Consider the following 22328-nt stretch of genomic DNA (forward strand, 5'->3'; position numbering starts at 1 on the left):
TGAGATAAAGTGAGATCAAGAATATTCATCTGTATTTAATCTTAATAATAATTGCTCCAGAGTTTAAATCTCTCCGCGTACCCTACAAGTTCTGGTAAGAGCTGCTCTTTAGTCTCTAGAGGCATTTTTATTAGTTTCTTATCCAAAGGAGCCTTCGGCCTTCATTAAGATTACATTTATTTCACAATTTTAGGACATTTTAGAAATATGTCAAGAAGAGAAAGCAAAGCGGTAGCATCAGTTAAAAAAAAAAAAATCTGTAGTTTGGGTGAAAACATGATGAGTGTTCACTGTGTGGGTGTTTACAGGCGCAGGTTTCACAGGGGACTACAGTGAATACTTTGGCCTACAGGTAGATGAAGATTCTTTGGTTTACCTGATGCTTGCCAATCACATTCTTCATACCCTTTATCCTGACTGCATCACTGTTGCAGAGGTAAAAACCCACTGCCACACACACATCTTTGCATTCACTAACTTTGCAATGACACTGCCCAGAGCTGTTATTAATTAAAAGAACTTATTAGTTAGACATAGCTTACTTGCGTATTCATTGCTGTAATTAAAAGGTAATGCAAAAGGAAATGGGGTGTCGCTCTTTCCTTTTTTTTGCCTGTGGTGTAGGAATTTCACCCCTTAACATGTGAGTTGTGGGTATTGATAAAATCTTTGTTGAAATCTGTGCCCGCAAAGTAGAAATGTGATATTAAATAATAAGACTTTCCTATAGGATGTGTCAGGGATGCCAGCTCTCTGCAGAAAAGTGGAGGAGGGAGGACTTGGTTTTGATTACCGACTGGCAATGGCTGTCCCTGACAAGTGGATTCAGGTAAGGTGATTCTAAATTGATTTAATGTATTTTTATTTATATAGCACCAAATTACAACAACAGTCACCTTGGGGTGGTTTAAAGTGTAAGGAAAGACCCTACAATAGAGAAAAGTCCTGACAATCAGATGACCCCCTTAGAGCAAGCACATGTGGTTCCTTTAAATCTATCTTGGACATATTGGGAAACATTTGCAACTTTGAGAAACAGTTGATATGGTGCCAGTTTAGCTCAGTGGATGAGCAGGCGACTACATGCCGTATGGCCGGAGAGCAGTTGGCCCTTTCCTGCATGTCTTGCTCTCTCTCTCCCCGCTTTCTTGTCTATCTTCGCTGTCCCTATCCAATAAAGCCTTAAAAAATGGTTGATTTTGTGCACTGCTGCGCTTTTATGTATTATAGACAAGGAGAGTTGATGCACCTAAAATGACAAAAAAATTCCCCCCAAAAAACTTGTGATATAGAAAAAATGTGAACAGCATCCAGTGCAAATGTTTAAACTCGGCATTCAAGGCAGCATTTCAAATGTTGAAATTACAAACATTTATTTTTTTAAAAGCCTTCTACTGTGTATTCATTTTAAATTTAATAGCAGAAATAGCTGTATAATTCAGAAAGTTGCCTGCAAGACTGTAAAGGTTGTGTGCTCAAAAGTACACACATACATATACACACCTGTTGGAGCTTCTCACGACTAATTAGGTTAATTAGGAACAGGTCATTAACATGATTGGGTGTAAGAAGAACATCCCACAGAGCCAGGGTTTCTCAGTTTAAAAAAAAAAAAAGCGTGAAGAAGGGTTTACTATTCAGTGAAAAACTGTGTAGGCAAAGTAGTTTAATTTAAGAACAAAAAAGAAAGAATTTCTGGATTTCGTCATTTATGGTACACAATATCATTAAAAGATTAAGAGAGTAAACATGAATCTCTGTACTCGAGGGATAAGGCTGACAACCAATAATGAATGACTGTGATCTTCAAGGCCTCAGGGAGCACTGCATTAAAACATGATCCTGTTGTGGAAATTACTGCGTGGGCTTAAGAACACTTTTGAAAACAGTTGTCAGCAAATGCAGTTTGTCCCTGCATCCACGTATATAATGATTAAAATTATACCAAAAGAAAAAAAACCAGATAAACAAGACTCACAAAGAATGCCTTCTCTGGTTACAGTCCTAATGTATGATTGACTGAGACACAGTGGAACGCCACACTAGCTCTGATGACTTAAAATTTTAAATTATTTTTGGATATCATGGACACCAGAGCCTCAGGGGAAGGGGAAAGAAAAGGACCATGGCTTGTTGAGAGCAGATAGTTGCAAAACAAGCATTGGTGATGGTATAGCAATTAAGTGAACAAGGCACGGTTACTTTGCACATCTCTCATAAGGCACCATCAGTGTTGACCGATATACAGTCGAACCTCGCCTACTCGCAGTCAAGTATTTGCTGATTTTTTTTCGATTTTTCTTTCACACAGCACATCTGAACTATTCCCTAATTATTTTCATTAGTATGATAGTTTAAAATATATATTTAGTGTTTGAACTATTAAAATAGGTCGTTTTTTGTGCTCTTTTTAAGGAAAAAGCCTTATTTATTTCAAAGTATTACAATTATTATTATTATTATTATTACAATAGAAATTATATTATATAAAAAATGTATATGTTGTCTTTTTTCACTTCCCATTGAATACTATTTTAAATGGTTTGCATATAATTTCCTTACAGCTTATTTACATTTTACATAGCATCCTAACTTTTCTGGAGAAATGATTGTAGTAGCTGATTTCTAAAATATAAGAACCACTGTCACTGGCTAAATCCTTTCAGTGTTTACAGTAAAGCCTAAAGCCTGTGCATTATAAATACCTTCATGATAAAGGTGGCTTTGATGTTAGTAAGGGTTTGTTTTGGTAACTCTTTCTCAAGATGGGCAACAGTCACTAAATCAACCCAGGACTGTAAGGCTTAAGGAGGATTAACGTGAGAATGAAATGTATGTTTTCATATTTCTGGTATTCTTTCTGTTATATAAAAAAAAACAGATAACATTGAACCTAATTCTGAAATCTTTTTTTATACATAGGTTTTAAGGGTATTCAAACTGAAAAAGTTTTTTGTTGTTGCTTTTTCTAAAGCAGTGCAACCCTTTTTATTTTTTTCCCCCTTCTTAATGCTACCCACTGTGCAAGTGGGAAGGTCAGTATTTATCCATGCAAACACTGAGCTATGAATAAATGATGGAAGCGACACAATTGTTATTGAAAAAGAAAAGCTTTTGACTTATTCATTCATAATGACCTTTTTCTTAGATCAGTAATTTTTTTTAAGAGTCCTTTGCATGGATGTGTGCACATTTTTCTTTTTTTTCTTTTTCTTTTTTTTCCGTGAATGAGAAGAAAAATGAGATTTAATAATGTGAAGGTCATCTAGTCACTGATCTTGGCGGAAATTTCTTCTGTGATGTTTTTTTTTTTTTTTTTTTTTCCTTTTTCTTAAGTGAGGCTTTAAATAGGCTGGCAGTCACCTTTACATTTCACATTATTCATTATTCACTCTGAATGTCTGTCCTTGACGTAGCTTATGATATCAAAGCAAGGGTTATTTTTCTGTCTGTATTCAGTGCTGTTTTGATTTTTCCAAAACGATTATACAAGCTTAATAGTTAAAGAGTGCCACAAGAAAGGGTTCAGCTAGAAGGTTTATCACCCATCGCTGACTGTCAGGGTAGGTAGGCTGAATAAGAGGACGCTTATTGTCATCTATAACCAAAGACAGCTGTGCTGTGAAGATGTGCAAAAAATGCATTTTTAATTCCAACAGTGGCATTCAAATGACACTATGCAGGAAGTGATTGTTTGTAGTGTCTAAATCTGGACATTTATATTTTCCTCAGGTGGATCTCTGCCATTCAGGTTTCAATTGATTTTTATATTTTGCAGTGTAATTTAAGATTATCTATTTATTATTAAAGAAATTAAAAATAAAATGGGTCTAACAGAAATCTTTCTTTTCATAGTACATTTTCTTTAGTTATATATAGCAGTGCACCCCCAACCCCCGGGCCGCGTGGTTTTCAGGGTTTTTATCTGTTTTTAGTGTTTATTTTTTTTAAATCATTTCTTATCGTTAACTCTGTTTCCCTGGGTCTTTTCCCGTGTGTTGTGAATAAATCGTCTATTTTTTTGGTACCGGTACTGGTTTTATTTTTGTTTATTTTGTTAACCGCAAGACCTTAGAGGCCGGTCCGTGAAAATATTGTCGGACATAAACTGGTCCGTGGCACAAAAAAGGTTGGGGACGGCTGATATACCGTAGATATCTTTAGCTATATACTCATTGTAGAGTTTTAATATATTGGTCTACCATGAAAGCTCTGTGTTTAAAGATAAAATGTGAAATTGATGAGTTGGAGGTCGAAATGAGAAGCAGTTATTTTTTCTTGATTATTAATTGCTTTGTGGTCGTGTCTTTTATTTCAATGCAATCCCACTACTAGAATAGAATTCATCAAAGATGTTAATTTCTGTTTACCTTTTTATTTATCCACGTTTTCTGTCTTATTTTTCATTATGACAAATATTGCACCAGATGATCATTGTTAGAGATTGGTATCTCTGCTACACATATCTTCACTCACCACATATATGATACACACACAAAATTGAGAAGAACATGCAGGGGGATGCTGGGGTGATGGCAGGGTTGAATCAGCAGGAAGTGATACAGGGCTGCAGCATCACTGAGATGTCAGGGGGAGAGAGAAGGAATTTGCAGCATAGGCAACCAAATTGGGTAAGTTTGTTTGGTATATGACATGAACAAAACCAGGCATGTTACATGTGTATGATACAGCAGAGCCTGAGCTGTCTGGGAGAACTAGCTTGCAGGCTTTGGTCTATTTTTGTTTATGCTGCATTGAGAAAAGCCTATACCCTTTACCTTTTTTTTCCTTTTTTTTGTAAAACAGTCTTCATGTTGACTGAAGAGGTTTTACTTTTTTCGTTTTTGGTGAAGCCCACCATCAGTTATCCAATACAGCATGATGCACAGCTCTTTGCTCAGGGAAGGAAGCTCAAACAAAAAGCATGCAGAGAAAAACCTGCTGGAGGAAAGGCATTCATTAGCTTCCTGTCTGGCAGATGACGCTACAAAAGGAGCTGCGTTGTACTGTATGTCTATAGGTATCGGTCAACAAGACTTATGTACTGTATATATTTAGTATGCTAATACTCCTGATGAGTACACAACCAGTAACTCGAATTTTTTACTTAACAAAAGCAGCTTCATGAGTGCTTCCAATAACTCTTCATTATGGGCATAACTGATAACAGTATCACAGTGTTGGGTGTTAACGACGTGTTATCATACAACACTGCTTCAGACTGGATGGAAAATTCTGGGCACCAAATATTCTCATTTCTTCCACAACAACTGCTGAAGCACCCTTTAGTTTGGCACTCCAGCCCAAACTGCCACTGTGAAAGTGCTTGATGGCCCACACTGGAAAAACATTGTTTATATTTGTTCAGCCATCAGGTATGGAAGTCCATAACTATATAATATTGAAGCCAAGTAGCAGAAAGCACATACCCGCCCCACCATCCACCCAGAGACAAAATAAGGTTATTATGGATTTTATTAAATAATTTTCTTTTTTTAGTTTTTTAGCCACAGTGACAGCACCAGCATCCCAATGAACATGGACAGGTTCAAGCAGCTATTTCTGCTTTGGAGCTCTGTGTGTGTGTGTGTGTGTGTGTGTGTGTGTGTCATCTGGAGGACTTGGATAACTTTACAGTACTTGGAACCAGCACGCAACTTCTAATATATTTTCCTGACCCCATTTGTGCTTGATGACAGAATGTGTTTTGATGAAATCAGCAATTATTACTTTAGAAAGTACAGTTGCAGTGAGTTTTCTCTGGGGATGTGTCTGTCTGTCGGGTTCAGCCAGTAGATGAACGTAGACTGTTTTTAAAAGTAATGTTTTATTTTTTTTACTGGTGCACTTGAGCATTTTCAGAGAAAGTAGAGGCTTTTTTTTTTCCATTTGAGGAAAATGTCTGTATGCAGAATGCCTAAAGAGGCTGTCTGATTTAAAATTCATGTAAAACTGTGCCTTTTTAAATGTATCCACTAGCCCACACTAGAAGTTTTATTTACTCATATTTTGGTGAGAAAAAGCAAAATATAAAGAGTCTGACCTCGGCACCGCATGCATCCTCTTGCTCTATGGTTTCTTGTGTTTCTCAGTGGGGGAAGTCAACGCATCGTTAATCAAGTCTGTCTCTCACAGCAGTGGGTTTTACTCAGTAGTAGGGATGTGGAGGTAGAGGAGAGGGGAAGAGGGAGAGAGAGAGAGAGAGAGATCGTCCCAGACTTGACCTTCCTCTGTGATACTTGCAATAGGCGTGCAGCAGGCAGTGCTGTACCACCGAGGTTTCACAGGATTATCCTCAGGATGCCTCTGGAGAGGTTCTTGCTGCTTTTACTTTCCAAACAATATTGCTGGCAATGCAATATTTGTTTAGATTCTTCTCCTGGTTGCAATTTTCAATTAAATTTGTTCCCTCCCTCAGGAGACTTGAAGCTGGAGGAGAGCAAGTGAGCAACAAATTTTTTTATTTTTTGTATTTCTGTGCAGGGAAGCATTCATATGAACATGCCTTTGTATAGTCAGTGGAGTGCACTCAGGGCTAGCCTTGCCTCTTCTCACAGAGTGTCAATTAGGGAGGGATTTGAATGGACTGAAGTGGAGCCTCCAGTGAGGTGTGTGTTGCAGAGAAGGAAGACGTGAAGCGCGGAGGGCAGGCATTCAGACAGACGGCGAGAGACAGACAGGCAGGAAGAAAGAGAGGGAAAGGGAGACAAAGACGCAGAGCAACAGAACCGTGAGCTTATTTATAGATTCACATGTGTGCACGGATGAATTTCTCTCAGTTCTTTGGCTGGGACCTCACGCTGTGTTTCGTCCTCAGCATGACTGATTGATATGACTCATTTACTTGGCTGCACAAGGCTGTTAGGACCAACAGACTGTGAAAAATTAAGATATCCTAATGAGAGGACCAGATAAGGCGCGCAGCACAAGTTTGGATGATTCGATCTGATTATCACCATAAAATGCTGTCACTCCTAATGGATAATGTTACAAAAGCCCTTTAATTTAACAAGCACCCTTCCCTCCAGCTACAGTGGATTGAGATGTAATTGAAACAATTAGAGGCGACAGAGGTAGAGGGCTCCATGGTTGCAGCTCGGATAAAAGAAGGTGACACGGAGAATTCTCCAGCAGCCCTCTGCTTCTCTCAGCTGTTCAACTCGAATGACCTCTGAGTCAATTGTTCCAATTCTTGTTTCTGTTCCTCCATTTATTTTAATTGAATGAAAATATCAGTCCGCACACCTCTGTCCTTATTAGTTTCAGGGGGAAAATCTATTTCTAGACCACATACTTTGCTCTGCCCATCATAGCAGAAACACTTTCAATTACAATGGCTTAATAAAATTCAGACTGCCAGAAAGCAAAGATGTTGTTCAGCCTGTTTATGTAAACATGTCAGCGATTTCTTTGCCAGCCTTAAAAGGGCACCCACTCTGTCTGACCCCCTCTGCCAGTGTCACACTCTGCTTGCCTGCTTTAATGACAGCACCATTTCAGGTTCGTCCTGCTTTATTTTATTAGCTAATTGCACTCTGAGGCCACCCTTGTGTGGTGTTAACTGGCGGTGCAGGATTTCTTTAGCGAGGGCTTTTGCAGGAAAACTGTGAGGTGAGCTAACAAGTGTTTTTCAGCTGAGAGAAGCCTGCCGATGTGGGCAGAAAAGTTCATTAATTTTCGAAACAGGGAACATATAAAGATGGGATGAAATTAGCTTGATCCACTGGATTGAGAACTGCACACCTTTGTTCCCTTTTCACCTCTGGGGGCGGCACTGTATGTGCAAAGAGAGGATGTGCCCATAGCAACGCAAACTCAAACACACTTTCAGCAAATGTGATTGCAGAGAGAGCAGAGGCAGGATGCTCAGGCCAGCCACAAAATGTAAAACAAGAGCTTTAGACTCACATTCCCCACCAAGTCCTTGCCAGCACTATGTGATGGTGGAAGAGAGCCTCTTGAATCAGTCACAGCATGTCTGTGACAGTGAGATGACCTCATCCTGCGCTGCAAGATTTTTTTTTTTTTTTAAATTTTATTTTTGGCTCTGCCTAATTAATCTGGGCACTCTGGTTGGCTCCTGACAGCAGGCTTGTAAAGTAAGATTTGTGCACTGCTCATTATCATTGATGAAGTGGAGTGTCAGTGGTGCCAGGAAGCTCGGCTGGTCGGGGCTGATGTGGGTGAGCTGGTGGTAGAGAAGTCGTCAACCCATTCACTTCTGTCTTTGCTCCAACAGTCCCACTCCCAGATTAATTGCTCCCAGACCACTTTTGTGGTTGAATTGAATTGTAATGATTCATAAGGAAGTGTAAAATGTCTGATTGTACGTGGATGTGGAGGCAACTAGGATGATCTCTGGGGCATATCCTGTAGATTCGATTCTCTAGCTGTGATACTCGAGCTGGAGGTGAACAAAAAGATGCCAATCTTTTAGATTTTCATTTAGCTGATGTTTAATGTGTAATTTATAGTTGAATTTATCTGCATGTTGTGTTATTAGACCAAACCGTCCTCCCTAACAAGACACTTTGAATTAAATTAACGGTTTGTATTTAATCTTTTTTTTTTTATACTCACCTCAACATGTGATATGTTTTTCTTAGGTTGACTTCCACTTCTCCCTGAAATGACTGTTTGCCTTACAATTATTATTACCATTATGTTTTCCATTATAAAGCCGTTTATTTTGTGACATTATTTTACAAATAGAACTGGGATTAAAAAAAACAAGAAAAACTTACTTACTTTGATTCTAGATGTTACCTTTTAAATATTATGACGGAAGTTGTTCTCTTTTCTGCCTAAATATTCAAGACCAAAGAGTACCGTAGTTTTCAGACTATAAGGCGCATTAAGTGAAACATAACAGTCAGATAAGTCGAACTTTATTCAACTCATTCACAACAACTCTCAACATTGTTGTAACACATAAAATAGAGAACATTACACTCACTTTTTCAGTTCATTCCTCTTCCACAAATCCATCAAATTCTTCATCTTCAGTGTCTGAGTTTAACAGTTGGGCGATTTCGGCATCACGCATGCCCGGATCCGTCTTGTCATTATCCGAGTAAGTCTCGTTACCGTTACTCAGCTGTTCAACGATGATTCCGGCCTTCGTGAAAGCTCGGACGACACTTGAGACTGATACCTTAGCCCAGGCATCCACGATCCATTGGCAGATAGTGGCTTAACTTGCCCGCTTCGTAAGCATCATAGCTTACCAAAGTCGTACTAAAACATTTTTAATGCATAAGGCGCACCGGATTATAAGGTCCAATTTTTGAGAAAATCAAAGGATTTTTAAGTGCGCCTTATAGTCCGAAAAATACAGTAGTTTAAGAGTCAAAAGTACTAAACAGAAACTCTAAATGAACTACTAATAACTAATTTGTTTTGTCATCTTTAATATACATTGATCAGTGGGAAGCTTAGGTGATAAAAATATTAGATATTGTTTGTAACTGTAAGTGACTTTTAGATGTGCTATTTGCTCAGTTTTGCGGCTGACCTCAATCCAGAGAGTAGTGGACAAGGCTTAGCTCGAGGATCAAGGCAAGCCACGAGCAGTTAAAACATCTGAGAATTTGTAGTACATGTAGATAATAAGCACCTTACTGAGGTTTTCTGGTAGCACTGGCAATGACTAATATGGCCACACAAGGCTAAGGTGAGGAGAAGTGAATGTGAACAGATGGTGATATATAGAGCGGGATAGCCTCTATTTAGGTGGACCAGCCAGTTCATCTCAGACATATTGATCGGCACAATTTACTCTCTTTACTCAGAGGATTATGGCTCTGTAGAGTAATATAAAGGTTTCCTGACATGTCAATCAGCTGTCACTGCCAATTCCACAGAGCAGACCTCAGCCTGTCACTGAAATGGGTTTTCCAACTCCCCCACCAGTCAGACAGGCTGTATGTCTATTGCCAAGGGTTCTTGGAGGGCACTTTTAGAAATGATAATGTTACTGTAGCTTTCTAGCATTTCTTATTTATTAAACCCACTCTCTGCCAACTGCGGTACATATAATTATTTCAGCTCTACTATTATTTGTTAATGGAATGGCAATTACAGCCAGTTAGTACGACTGTATAGCAACATTCTGTGGGAGGATAGGCTTTGGGTGCATGTTTTGGTGACCTCCGTGTTTGCTTCTGACCTCTGTAAATGACTCCTTTGGCAGAAAGTGTGCATGTAGGCAGGCTAGCGGAGGGGCATTGATTCCATGTTTGGATTTATTGTTGAATCCCTCCGTTTGGATGAGAGGCTCTGACCTTGCCCATCTCAGGTGGAGAGAGCTGATGCCTTACTACCCATGGGCTGTAGTGAAGTTATTAAAAACTCCATTACCACCATTCAAAGATAGACATAACTCACAGTACGGATATAGAGATGTCAAAACAGAGATTGATCTGAGAGAGAAGTGTAACCCAGAGAAAACTCAGGAAAGGAAGAAAGACTAAACTGAAACACTGAGCTTTAGGCATCAGTCAGGGCCAGAACGGCTCTCTCAGCTACACATCTATCACACCCTTTTTCAATAACCCGTCTCTGTCACTGTTTAGATCCTGAAGGAGTTAAAGGATGAGGACTGGAACATAGGCAATATCGTCCACACACTGACCAACAGGCGATACGGAGAGAAGTGCATAGCTTATGCCGAAAGTCACGATCAGGTAAACTTTTCTACAACGTCTTGTTTTGTGCCAGTGAAGTCTGCATTAGTTCAGCGTGAACGTATGAATAATGAAACACGGACTGCCTTTGCAGGCTCTGGTTGGCGATAAGAGCCTGGCCTTCTGGCTGATGGACAAGGAGATGTACACCAACATGAGCTCCCTGATCCCCATGACAGCCATCATAGACCGTGGCATGCAGCTGCATAAGATGATCCGCCTCATCACTCATGGCCTGGGTGGAGAAGGCTACCTCAACTTCATGGGTGAGTCACCATGCTAATCCATAAAATCTAACATTTCATGGATTTTATATGCCAGATTTATATTTTAAGCAGGCTTTAAGAAATATTGCATTGAACTTGTTATCTTTAACAAGATTCTTTTTCGTGTCATGTAGTATAGTTCTGTTATTTTTATTGTACTTTTTTTTTATAACAATCATAGCAAATTCAAACCTTTAAAATCTTCAAATATTCCTTGCCGTTTATTCAAACATGACAGCTTAAAGATTTCTAATATGCTTTGCAGGTAATATGAGAGTGATTTTGCATAACTAAATACAATATGTATGTCATATAAATTCTCATTTTTACATAAGATAAAATAAAACAGACTACATGACATCTTGCTATTTGATTAGGCAATATTGTTAGATAATCATACCACATAACAACATGGTTCAGCTAACATTGAAATGCTGAACAGTCAAGAGGTGATGAAGGTCATGATTGTGAGGCAGCACCCCTCTGTTTGGCTCATTTTTTATTAAAACGGCGAGGAGAATCATTTCAGATCCCCCTCATGCACCGCATTCTTCCTGAATTTGAACTTCTTCCCTCAGGCAGACACAACAATCCCTTAGTGTTCACCGAACAGATATAAATACGCATTTATTCTCCTGTCCATCCAAGTGTTACGCAGGCAACAAGCAGTAAGAGGCTTTAGGATAAATATTTAATTGATAAGGTTATCCCTACCTAGTGCTGTTATTACTCTAGCTACAGTTATTTTCTGTATACCCTTGTAGCATACTGTGCTTTTTTGTTTGAGCGTGAAATAGAAAATAAATAAATAAATGAATTCTTTTTACCATTTCAATAATGAAAATGCAAATTCATCAAGGCTAAAAATAACTCGATGAATTTTTCATTCGGGGAAAGTGCTCATTTATATGGTTTGTTGTATTTCTTTCATGGAGCTGAAGTAGCTTGCTGCCAATAAGTCAAGGCCGATGATAAGCATCAAAGGGCCATTTTGAAGTGGGGCTGACATCGCTTTGCTGACTTGATCATAAAATACAGGGCAAAAGCCGTCAAACAGGTCCCCTCCCCTTTGCTCAAATGGAGTCGGTTCTCAGTCATTGCTGAAATGCTCTTCATTTTCAACTCATCGTCTGAGCCAGGGGCATGACTTTGTCAAGGCCTGCTGGTAAAGATAATAAAATGATAATTAATGATGATGGAAGTTGACCTTGGTTCAAAGGAAAGGATTTCCTTGAACGTGCCACTCACTAGCTTAATGTAAATACTGCTTGTACGTGTGATCCAAAGCATTTTAGCTCCACCTGGTGACCAGGTGCTCAGGTCAAACAATAAAACAATTCCTGTGCTGACCATTTGAATTTGTTATCAATCCCTGTTCACCAAGATGTCCAATTTTTACCTCGGGAAAAGACTGTCGACTTCTGATAAGTGGATTGATGTGCTTGTTGAAAAGAAGCACAGTCAAAACAGCTGTTCTCAATGGACAATCATAACAGGGCAGTCCATAATGATTAGGATGTCAGAAAAGACAACTGCAGGACAGTTGATAGTAATTATATCTGATTCTCTGGCTAAAGTATAGCTCAGAGGCACTCGTTGCTGCACTCTTGGCGCTTGTCTCGCATGGATTTTGCTGCCACGTTTACTTTCAACCACTCTGGCAGTTTCAGAATCACGGTGAGTTGATGAGACAAAACAATACTTGAAAAGTCGATTTGACAGTGATTTCATTAACTCAATCACTCTTTTGTGGCAAATACTACAAAATTTGCTCACTTGCTATCCCGGCCTAAACCCACCCACGGAGCAATTTTCCATTGATTAGAGGTCGGAATGGTGCATCGATGTGTGGACTCAAAGTGGGTTAAATTTTAGTTCAAAAGGGAAAGTTTAGCAGACATCTAAATCACACCTAGCTGTTGTGTGAACACAATTTCAACAGCTTTACATTGAAACACTGTTGCCTCACAGCAACAAGGTTGTGGGTTGAAATTAGATAAATAGTAAGAGATATAGATATATAGAGAGAGATGGTGTGGAGCACCCATTATTTTGTTGTACATGTACAATAACAATAAATTATTCAAAGAATAATTTATATTCAAAGGATTTTACAACAGTTTAGGAGTTAGATCTGTTTTTTATACACAGACCTCTGTTTTCAGAGGCTCAAAAGTAATTCAACAAACTTACAGTGTTTTAAGTATAAGGACTGGATTTAATCCTTGAATGAAAGTCTGCCCTAAGTCTAGAACCCATGTTTGTTGCATTTGGCTGAATCTGAGCCAGGACTACAGCGGTCAAGAAATTGACTCTCAGATACAAATCATTACTAAAAATTGATATCGGATTAGATGGAATCATTTGCAACAGTATCGATTTGAACAGCGCAGTCTTCGCCTCCTCCAGCTGATACACAGCTTCACACAGCACCTGCATTCAGGCAGGTACGTGGCTCTTCCACTCAGTAGCAGCAGAAGTAGTTCACATTCACTGACACTTAACAATGCTTTAGAAGGAATTTTGAGAAGTCAGTGCTCCCAGTTCATTGTAGTACTAAAGAGCTTTCATATCTTTGCACTATGTCAGTTAACTTAAAAAATAGCATCATCATTTAAGTTATTGTTTGTATTGTTCTAATAAAAATAAAATGAATAATGCCTCTTAATTTTTGGTATGTATGGTATAGAGTATTTTCCTGGGTATCAGTGTTGCACTTGTACTGATGAATGTAAGATTTCTGCTACTTCAGCAGTCCCATCATTAATAAGCAATAGTGACCCAGTTCTGCTGGCAGCCATACAGCCCATGCCGGCACACTGCTTCCTCCATGTTTGACAGATGATCCAGTATGAGTCACATCATGACTTTTTCCTTTCCTTCTCCATATTTTTCTCTTCCCATCATTCTAGTTAATCTGGGTTTCATCTTTACAAGGCATTTTTTCAGAACTGTGCAGGCTCTTTTAGAGATTTTTTTGGTGAACTTTAAATTGGACTTCTTAAGCTTAAGTGTAACCAGTGGGTTTGCACCTTGTTATAAACTCACTGTATTTTCATTCATGAAAACATCTCTTGTTTTCAAAGATTGACTTACCACCTGAGAGTGTTCTTGAGTGGGCTAGATGTTGTGAAGGGTGATTTCTCAACCATTGAAATAAACCTTTTTGTGTTGCTTATTATTATTATTATTATTATTATTATTATTATTAATAATAATAATAATAATAATAATAATGTACCTTATTACATCAAAATTCGTTTTTAGCTCATATTGAAAGTTCCAGTGGAAAGCTACCAGATACAAGTTTAACACCTTGAATCGACTTAAGGTCTTTGAGATGACATGCCAATATTAAGGGAACTGGAATTTCATTTGTGTTAAAAGCGGCACGCCAGAAAATCATAACCTCAAGCAAATAATTTCATATCACAGATATTTGTTGTGTTGCACACAATTAAATTAATCACTGTTGATAGATAATTTGACAAACTTCATTTTCCAAATTGTTATAATTGTTGCTATAAAATTGGTGCAACTTTGATTCCATTTGTCATGCTAATCTGTCAGCCACAGAGGTTGTAGCATCACTGCTTTGAAAGTGACCAAGCACAATAGTGGAGGTTTTTTGTTTTATTTTGTTTTATTTTTTTTAACCAACCAAGCAAGTGGAATTCCTCTTGAAGGGTTGAGCTGTATGCGGCAGTGTTAATCTGCTGTAGCACTTGCCAACCAGGCAATCTGCCCTGTGTGACTGCTTCTTTGTGAGCTTGGCTGCTGAGTTCCACACATGCATATTGTTAAATCTACCTGGAATTTAATTGTACAAGTTTCAAAGAACACTCTCACCTGTGAAAGGAAATTATTTTCTTGTGACTATGTTTTCTTTTGACACAAATGTCAGTCCATAGAACAGATCTCACCTGGCCATAAAACTGTTTACAACCCACCTGACGAAATAGTTTTCATTATCTGAAAATGGGGAACTGTAATTCCTAATTATTTAACCCCTTGATTTGAACCTGGAAGTCTACACTTCACACATTATTCATTTAAAAAAAAAAAAAAAGTATGGTAAGTAATTGTTTACATAGGCAAAATTACAAAAACCTATTAACCTAACTGTATATGTCCATAACATAATTACTTTCACCAGCACTGGCTCACACTAGTTGGATGGTCTATATGTCCAATTAACCCCACACAGGGAGTCAATTTGGTTGTCACATAATTGCATTACAATTGCTCAAAAGGTAACGAGTCCAGAAATCCTTTTGACAGGAATTTTCAGAAATGATGGGAAACACAAAGCTAGCTGGCTATATCTGTTTTGACTGTGTCCCAGAAGCTACACCTATAACATTGGGCCTTAATACATTTTATATGGGTGATTTAAAAACAATAAAATATGCTTATACAATGAGGAAAGAAATGGCTGTAGACATCAAAACAGTCACCAGACAGTAAACTATTTTTATTTATTTACTTTTTTTTTTTTCTCTGTGGCATTTTAACATAGATATTGGCATTTGAAGCTCTGTATAAATCCGTCATGAACGTTAGCCACATCTTCAACTGAAAACAGTCGGGCTGAATTAATGATACACAAGTCATTATTTTGTTGTCCTCTATATTGATTACATTATGCAAACATTTACAGTGTATGTTGGAATAAAATTACTCTAGCTCTAGACTAAAAATGACAATCTTAATAATTGAAGTCACAAGTTCGCAAATCTGGAGTTCAGTCAGTAAATCAACATTGAAGGTGAAAGTTAGAATTGGATATAAATATAGCTAAACCAGTCTTCTGTTCATGAGAGGCGGATGTGACTGGACTGAAAAAGAAAATCGTCTTAGGAGACTTATTACTGAGATCTGACGGTTTTCATAAAGGCAGGAGGTTCAAGAGTATTTTCAAAGAAGGTTGAAGTCATCCACATTTAAATGACCTGTATATAAGTGGAGCTCATACCATGTACCATTGAGTATTCTCAACCCGGCAAAAGGCTTCAAAAGAGTCATTTACGTAAATGCACATGCTTAAAGATAAAAATGAAATCTCCCTATTGAAAATTGTTAGTTATTTGATTTTCTAAATTTAGAGTTTGCAGAATTAGACAAGTGAGACAAACCCAGAATTCAAACTTAAATGTAAACCATTCTGTCAAGTCGAGACAATCCAGTCAAGTAAAACTCAGTGGTTTGAAGAGCAGATATATGAAAGAAGGCCAGTATAAAGGAAGCAGAGAAAGAAATATTGTTCTCTTTTGAAAACTGCTGTTAGGCTGACTAAAATAATTCTGCTATCACATTATGATAAGTAATAGTGGGTGAAAGTGTTTTCAAAAGAACATAAAATGAGGGAGCTGATGAAACATGAAAGTCTACAAAAACACAAGACACTGAAGTTGATTATTACGAACTTTTCCAAGTTCAGACCAGTAGACGAGTGGTAGAAAATGCTCGGGACAAAAAATATCAAGTAAATCTGAGATGACACACCGTGTCAATGGATCAATGATGGCAGAGTCATTTAGCCAGTGCTGAGCAAGAGCAAATTGTTTGAGCAAGCAAATCAATTTGAAGTGCCTAGACTAGAAAAACCCATTTATTTACTCATGACCAAAAGCAAACACTACACAGCAAGAGGACAAAGGGAGCATCCACATTTGAGGGGCTCAGAGACGGATACTGTAAAGGATGTTGGAGCGTGAGTGACATTAAAGCACCAAGTGGCGTGGCAGTAATGAAACGCTTCAGTGGTTTTATCATTACATCAGCAGGGACAAAATGGAAGTGCTCTAACTTCCTGACTTTCAGTGCTCACAGAGACTTAAGATAACCTTGCAGATTTACAGTCTAAATTATTGAGCTAAAACTTCTCCGAGCACTTTGCATTCATAGAGAGCTACAATGCAACAGGCAAGTATTATACTGCAGCCTTGGACAATGAATTGAAAACCAGCTCTTTCTCCTCATACATTTCAAATACATAATCCCACTGAGAGCTAAATGTGCTTTGAGGCCTGTGGTTCGGGATGAATGTGCCAGTCCCATCCCTGCTGTTGGACCAGTAAAGCTTATTTAATGTGCAAACTTGGAGCAGGAGTGCATATTAACACAGTAACAAGAAATCAATCTAGCAGGTGCAAATAATCATTGCATCATGTCTAGCTTTGTTTTATTTATTTATTTTATTGTACTGCATCTAAAACCTTCTGTGACTCGCCTTCTGATCTCTTCTGATTCACTCATTGATCTTACTTTGCCAGAATCCCTCCAATGGAAAACAGATTGATCCTTGGCTGCTTCTTGGGCTGCTAATTACTGAGGGGACTGTGTCACTGTCAAGCCCTTATCTGATGCAGAGCTGTGTAGAGGAGTAATGGAACGTGCCACCTGAAAAGCTGCCTGAGACATAACCTTGTGTAAACATAGTTGCCCTCAATTAATCATATCATTGTTAGGGCCTCCATGAGCTTTCTGACACTGTTCCAGCATTAAGTATGTGTATAAAGTCTTGCCTTAGTACAACTGCTTACATATACCTTTTCTTAAAACATTTAAAGGTTATAATATAAAAATATTTAAGTATTAGATATTTATAAATTTCCATCAACCCACTTATCCCATTCAGGGTTGCATGAGACTGAAGCTTATTCCAGCTGCATCTAGTAAAGTCTATCTATTGCCATTAGCATTTATAATATCTAATAAATGAAAAATGTAATGGTCAAGAAGAAACAGGAGAAACACCCTTCAACCATGCAAGTGTTGTAACAGAAAAATACATATAAATGACACTGGGGAAGACAGGAACAGAGCACTTATGTGCTCGTTACCAGTGTTGGTTAAGTTACTTGAAAAAAGTCATTAGTAACAAATTACTTATTACTTCTTCAAAAAGTAATTCCGCTACTTTACTGATAACTAAGTAACTACTTATTTCAAAAGTAAGTAGTTTCTTAGTTACTTTTTAAAAACACGATACACAACCTGAATAGGTAATAAAGCAATAGACCTTTGAGACCAATTCTACTTTCTCTGCATAATCCATCATATAAATTGCAATCAAATGAAAAAGTCTCTTTTTAAAACTTGTTTTATTAGTTTTAATCTTTTAACTTTATGGACACTGCATCAAGCAAAAATGTAATTATATGCAACAGACTTTGACTTGAAGAAATTTGTTTAACATTTAAACCTATTTTCTGCATATTCCAGCATATAAAATAACATTTTTTGTTTTTACACTCACTCTTTCAAATAAATGCAAGTAAAACACAGCAGAAAATAAATAAAATCAAAGACTCTGCGCCACTAAGTCCTGTCGCTCTTAAATGTATTTTTCTATTACTTTTTCTAATCTATTACTTTTTTGCAATAGTTATCCCTTACTTTACTCGTTACTTGAAAAAAGTAATCAGATTACGGTAACCCATTACTTGTAAGGCGTTACTCCCTATCTCTGCTCATTACCTTATGGTGAGTTGCATCAGATGGCGGGGGAGGATGTCAGCATTGATGGCACACCCAAATAGTTATGGGCGTAAGATGATTGGCACCTGACGTGGTGGCAACTGAGCCAGAGCCAGGTGGAAACCAGAGGTAAAGGGAGCCAGCAGGCTGCAGGAGGAGTCCTGTGAAGCTTGGATGGCTTGTGGTTCTGGAGTTGGGTGTGGGAATTCAGTTCTGGGAAACCATGAAGAAAGCGGATGAGATGGTGTTGTTGACTTCAACTGAGGGTGTAGTGGGGTGGTGGAAAGACTACTTCTGTGCTGTGCCATCTTCAGGTCAAGCATAGTCTGCGGACAAAAGGGATTACTTGGCAACTACTCAAACCTCTAGGTGTTATAGGGCTGTCTTGTTTGACATGCCTCTGTGACATTGCATGGAAGTTAGGATTAGTATCTCTGGATTGGCCGACTGGGGTGGCAATTTTCCTTTTCAAGAAAGAGGGCTGGACGGTATGTTCCAAATTTAGTTGTATCCCACTCTTTAGCCTCCCTGGGATGGTCTACGGCAGGGTACCGGAAAGTAGAGTCTATCCATTAGTTGAACCTTGCATGCAGCAGGACCAATACAGTTATTGTCCCAGTTGTGGAACACTGAACCAGCTTTCTATATTTTTCAGAGTATTAAAGGGTATTGCGAAGTTTACCCAACAAATCTAGATTTGCTTTGTGGTATTATCCTTGTAGGTAATCCATCTATATAATACTAAAACACGTCTCCATATTTTATATGAGACAGCGTGCCTTTCATACGTTATTAGGATTTTGTTTATCTGTGTATTAAATGGTAAATGGCATGTATTTGTATAGCGCTTTACTAGTCCCTAAGTACCCCAAAGCGCTTTACACATCCAGTCATCCACCCATTCACACACACATTCACACACTAGTGATGGCAAGCTACATTGTGGCTTATTAGGGTGAGAATCCATCATATTTCATCCTTGAACAGAATGTGCTATCTGGTTTATTTCAGCTGTGAGGAGGTAGAGGAAGGTGATTATCATGGTGATTAATGCGGGCATATGGGAGGAACTTTGCCGTGTTATCGTAGAAGAGAGGAAAATGATTACCTAATGGAGGTGTGTCTAATGTGTTTCTTTAAAGCTGAAATCAAAGAAGAGTCAAAAGCTTCCACAGGTTACTGAATCAATTTCTCCAGGAAACCAATCATCTCCACTAGACTTTATAAAATAATAACACTGGAAAACTGAAAGTAAATAGGCAAAAGAGGCATGTGCACTTATCCCGTTAATGAATGTAGCTCTTTCAAGAGTTTTTATCAAAGCACCAGCCAGTATCCCGGCTTTTGCTGTCTAGGACAGAGCTTAGCAGGCAGATCACGTTTTTTTTCCCTCTTTCTCTAACCCTGGTGTTTTGTGCATGCAGGTGTTTGAACGTGCCCTCGCTGCTTCCATATGGCACCCACGCTGCCAGAGGAAAAAAGTATGACAAAGAAAAGCTTAATGCTGCTGGCTTATAAATAAAAAGCAATTCATACCGAAACATTTTCTCAAAGTTAGTAAAATATTATGCATTTCTGGGAAGATTTCTGTTGTATGTTGTATTTGTGCAGTTTGTGGCAATAAATTAAGTCACATGATGCTGAAATATTGCAAGTGCAGCCTGGTGTAAGCGCTTCTTTAAATTATTTTTTTCTACTTGTGCTTTCACTAATGCTTTCTCATCCCAGCATGTAATATAATGCCATCTTGCCAGATGCCTCCTGCGTCTCCCCATTACGCGCAAGGTGTCCTTTGGCGTTGGTGCCTTGATGCATCAGCAGTATTGGCTGCTTAGCGATAACGGTGCTATTTAAGATACCTAAGTTAGAAGGGTGGAAAAGTGGTGTCTGTGGTCTAAGTTGCAATTGACTGTGGTCCCCTTCCTATTGGGACCTTCGTGTTTGGGGCTTTATATGCTTTATTTTTACTTGCTTTTTACTTTCACATTGACTCGCTTATCAGGTTTAGGCATTAGACAGCTACCTTATAAGGGTATAGAGATTAAGTCACCTTGGTATTATACCCCAGGGATGAGAATGAGTCCTGAGAGCTATGGTTAAGTTCTTTCTGTCTGAAACAGAAATTTAATCCATTGTTTCCTTTGGGTTCTATTCCATTTAGAGTTCACTGTTATTTCTTATAAGCAGACCAAGAGGTGTACACACAAAGTTATCATTCATTTCACAGTTTTGGTGATCTGTTGTGCATCATGTACTGTATGGTACATCTTTGCTGATAATGCGAAAATGCAAAAAAATATATATTTGGTTAACTTCAACATCGTATTTACTGACTCACATTGTTTGTGAGTCTGTAAACATCGAAAAACTATTGGAAAACCGTCAAGTTATGTGCAACATTTCAGACTGAAATTGGGGAAATTATTCATATTTCAGTTTGATTGAGTCGTCATTTCCCTAAACAGCAAATAGTACAATACTAAAATTGTTTCATTTATGCATTTTGGCCTGTGCATACAGTATATCGTATATGATGACATTAGCTGTTCTATTTACATGTACATATACAGAAACCTTTTTTCAGATGGCTATCTATGGCACACTGCATTCTTTGATGTTTCCTTTAAGAGACGTGGATATCTTGTGTACAGATATTCCGCCATGAGCTAGTTTTTGTTGTTGTTTTTAATTATAATGGTGTTACCAAAAAATCAATATTTGTTACTTTCATCCTGCGTAAACCTGCATTGGTGCTATATAATGAATAAAAGCCACTGAGGTTTCTTTACAATACAAAAATGACAGTAGAGATCATGCTTTAGAGGCCGTTAATGCCTTTAGAATCCTTTTTTCCTCCTTTCTTTCATTTTAATCGCAATGTATTGCAAAAGTGTCAATATTTTATTTATTTTTTTATGGTTTAGTGTCTTGACACGAAGCTAAAAACGTCACATTTAGAAATAGTCTGTAAAGGTGCAGTAGAGCTACCAGTGTCTCTGCCTTGGCCTGCAGGGCCCTAATGTTTTATGGAGGACCCTCAATAATGCATGGTCTTTGATAATAATTTCGCAACCGTGAGTACACTACATACTCAAAACTGGCTTTGAACTGTGACTGTGATACACATTGCCCATGGTGGAATACCTGTGTAAAGCATTTGTAGCTTGTATCTTTGTGGATGTGTTCTCAGTGGTATATGAATTACAACAGGTTCTTTGGCTTTTTGCAGTCTGAACTGTGCATTGCATGCCACTGCATTGATCCATTCCTCTCCCTTTCTACACCAGAAAAATGTACAATGATTCTTTTGGTGCTTTCACTCCCAACACCTACCCATACTGTATGCAACATACTGCAACACAGAGCCATTTCCCTTGGGCGTGTTGAAAATCATTGTGGGACATGTAGGAACTCAAAAGTGCTGTAGATGTTGACGAGCCAGGCTGAGGGTGGATACAGCAAAATAGTACATTATGCATCAGACATAAAATATTGACGTTTGACAGTGAAATAACATCTAAATTTAGATTTTTTTTTTCTTTCTTTCTTTCTGACGAAGGAGTTCCTTGAGGGGTTTAAAACATTTGAGAGTATTGCTTTGTGCCTTTTTACATGTATTGGCTCAGAGATTACTATATGCTTACTGTGATGATATTTGTACAATAAAATATGTATCTTTTCATGAGGGAATGATATATTTCATTCCGCACAGTCTTCTCTTCCATAGTTTACATTGTCAGCTCAGTTACAATGTAATTTTTTTTTTTAATGTTATTCCAGTTCTCGGTATACAAGTCATACATTCTTTACACTGAAAATGCATTAATATGCTTATTTAAAACAACTCCACTTACAAAGCATGGGGATAGCACTATATCTTCATGTGTATTGTAAT

At 38.1% G+C, this 22328-nt stretch overlaps 1 protein-coding gene across 1 annotated transcript in view; it reads left to right on the top strand.

The window, feature by feature from the left end:
- Positions 1–22328, top strand: part of gbe1b (glucan (1,4-alpha-), branching enzyme 1b) — a 106636-nt gene that overhangs the window by 44498 nt on the left and 39810 nt on the right. The window contains exons 9-12 of the mRNA XM_085380978.1: positions 309–436; positions 731–829; positions 10575–10685; positions 10780–10951. Coding sequence (XP_085237104.1) covers positions 309–436; positions 731–829; positions 10575–10685; positions 10780–10951 — 510 coding nt within the window. The remainder of the gene's footprint in view (positions 1–308; positions 437–730; positions 830–10574; positions 10686–10779; positions 10952–22328) is intronic.

Source organism: Rhamphochromis longiceps, linkage group LG14 (genome assembly GCF_057381845.1).
Source record: "Rhamphochromis longiceps isolate RC_006_pf linkage group LG14, R_longiceps_female_GT1.1, whole genome shotgun sequence".
Classification (NCBI taxonomy): Eukaryota; Metazoa; Chordata; class Actinopteri; order Cichliformes; family Cichlidae; genus Rhamphochromis; species Rhamphochromis longiceps.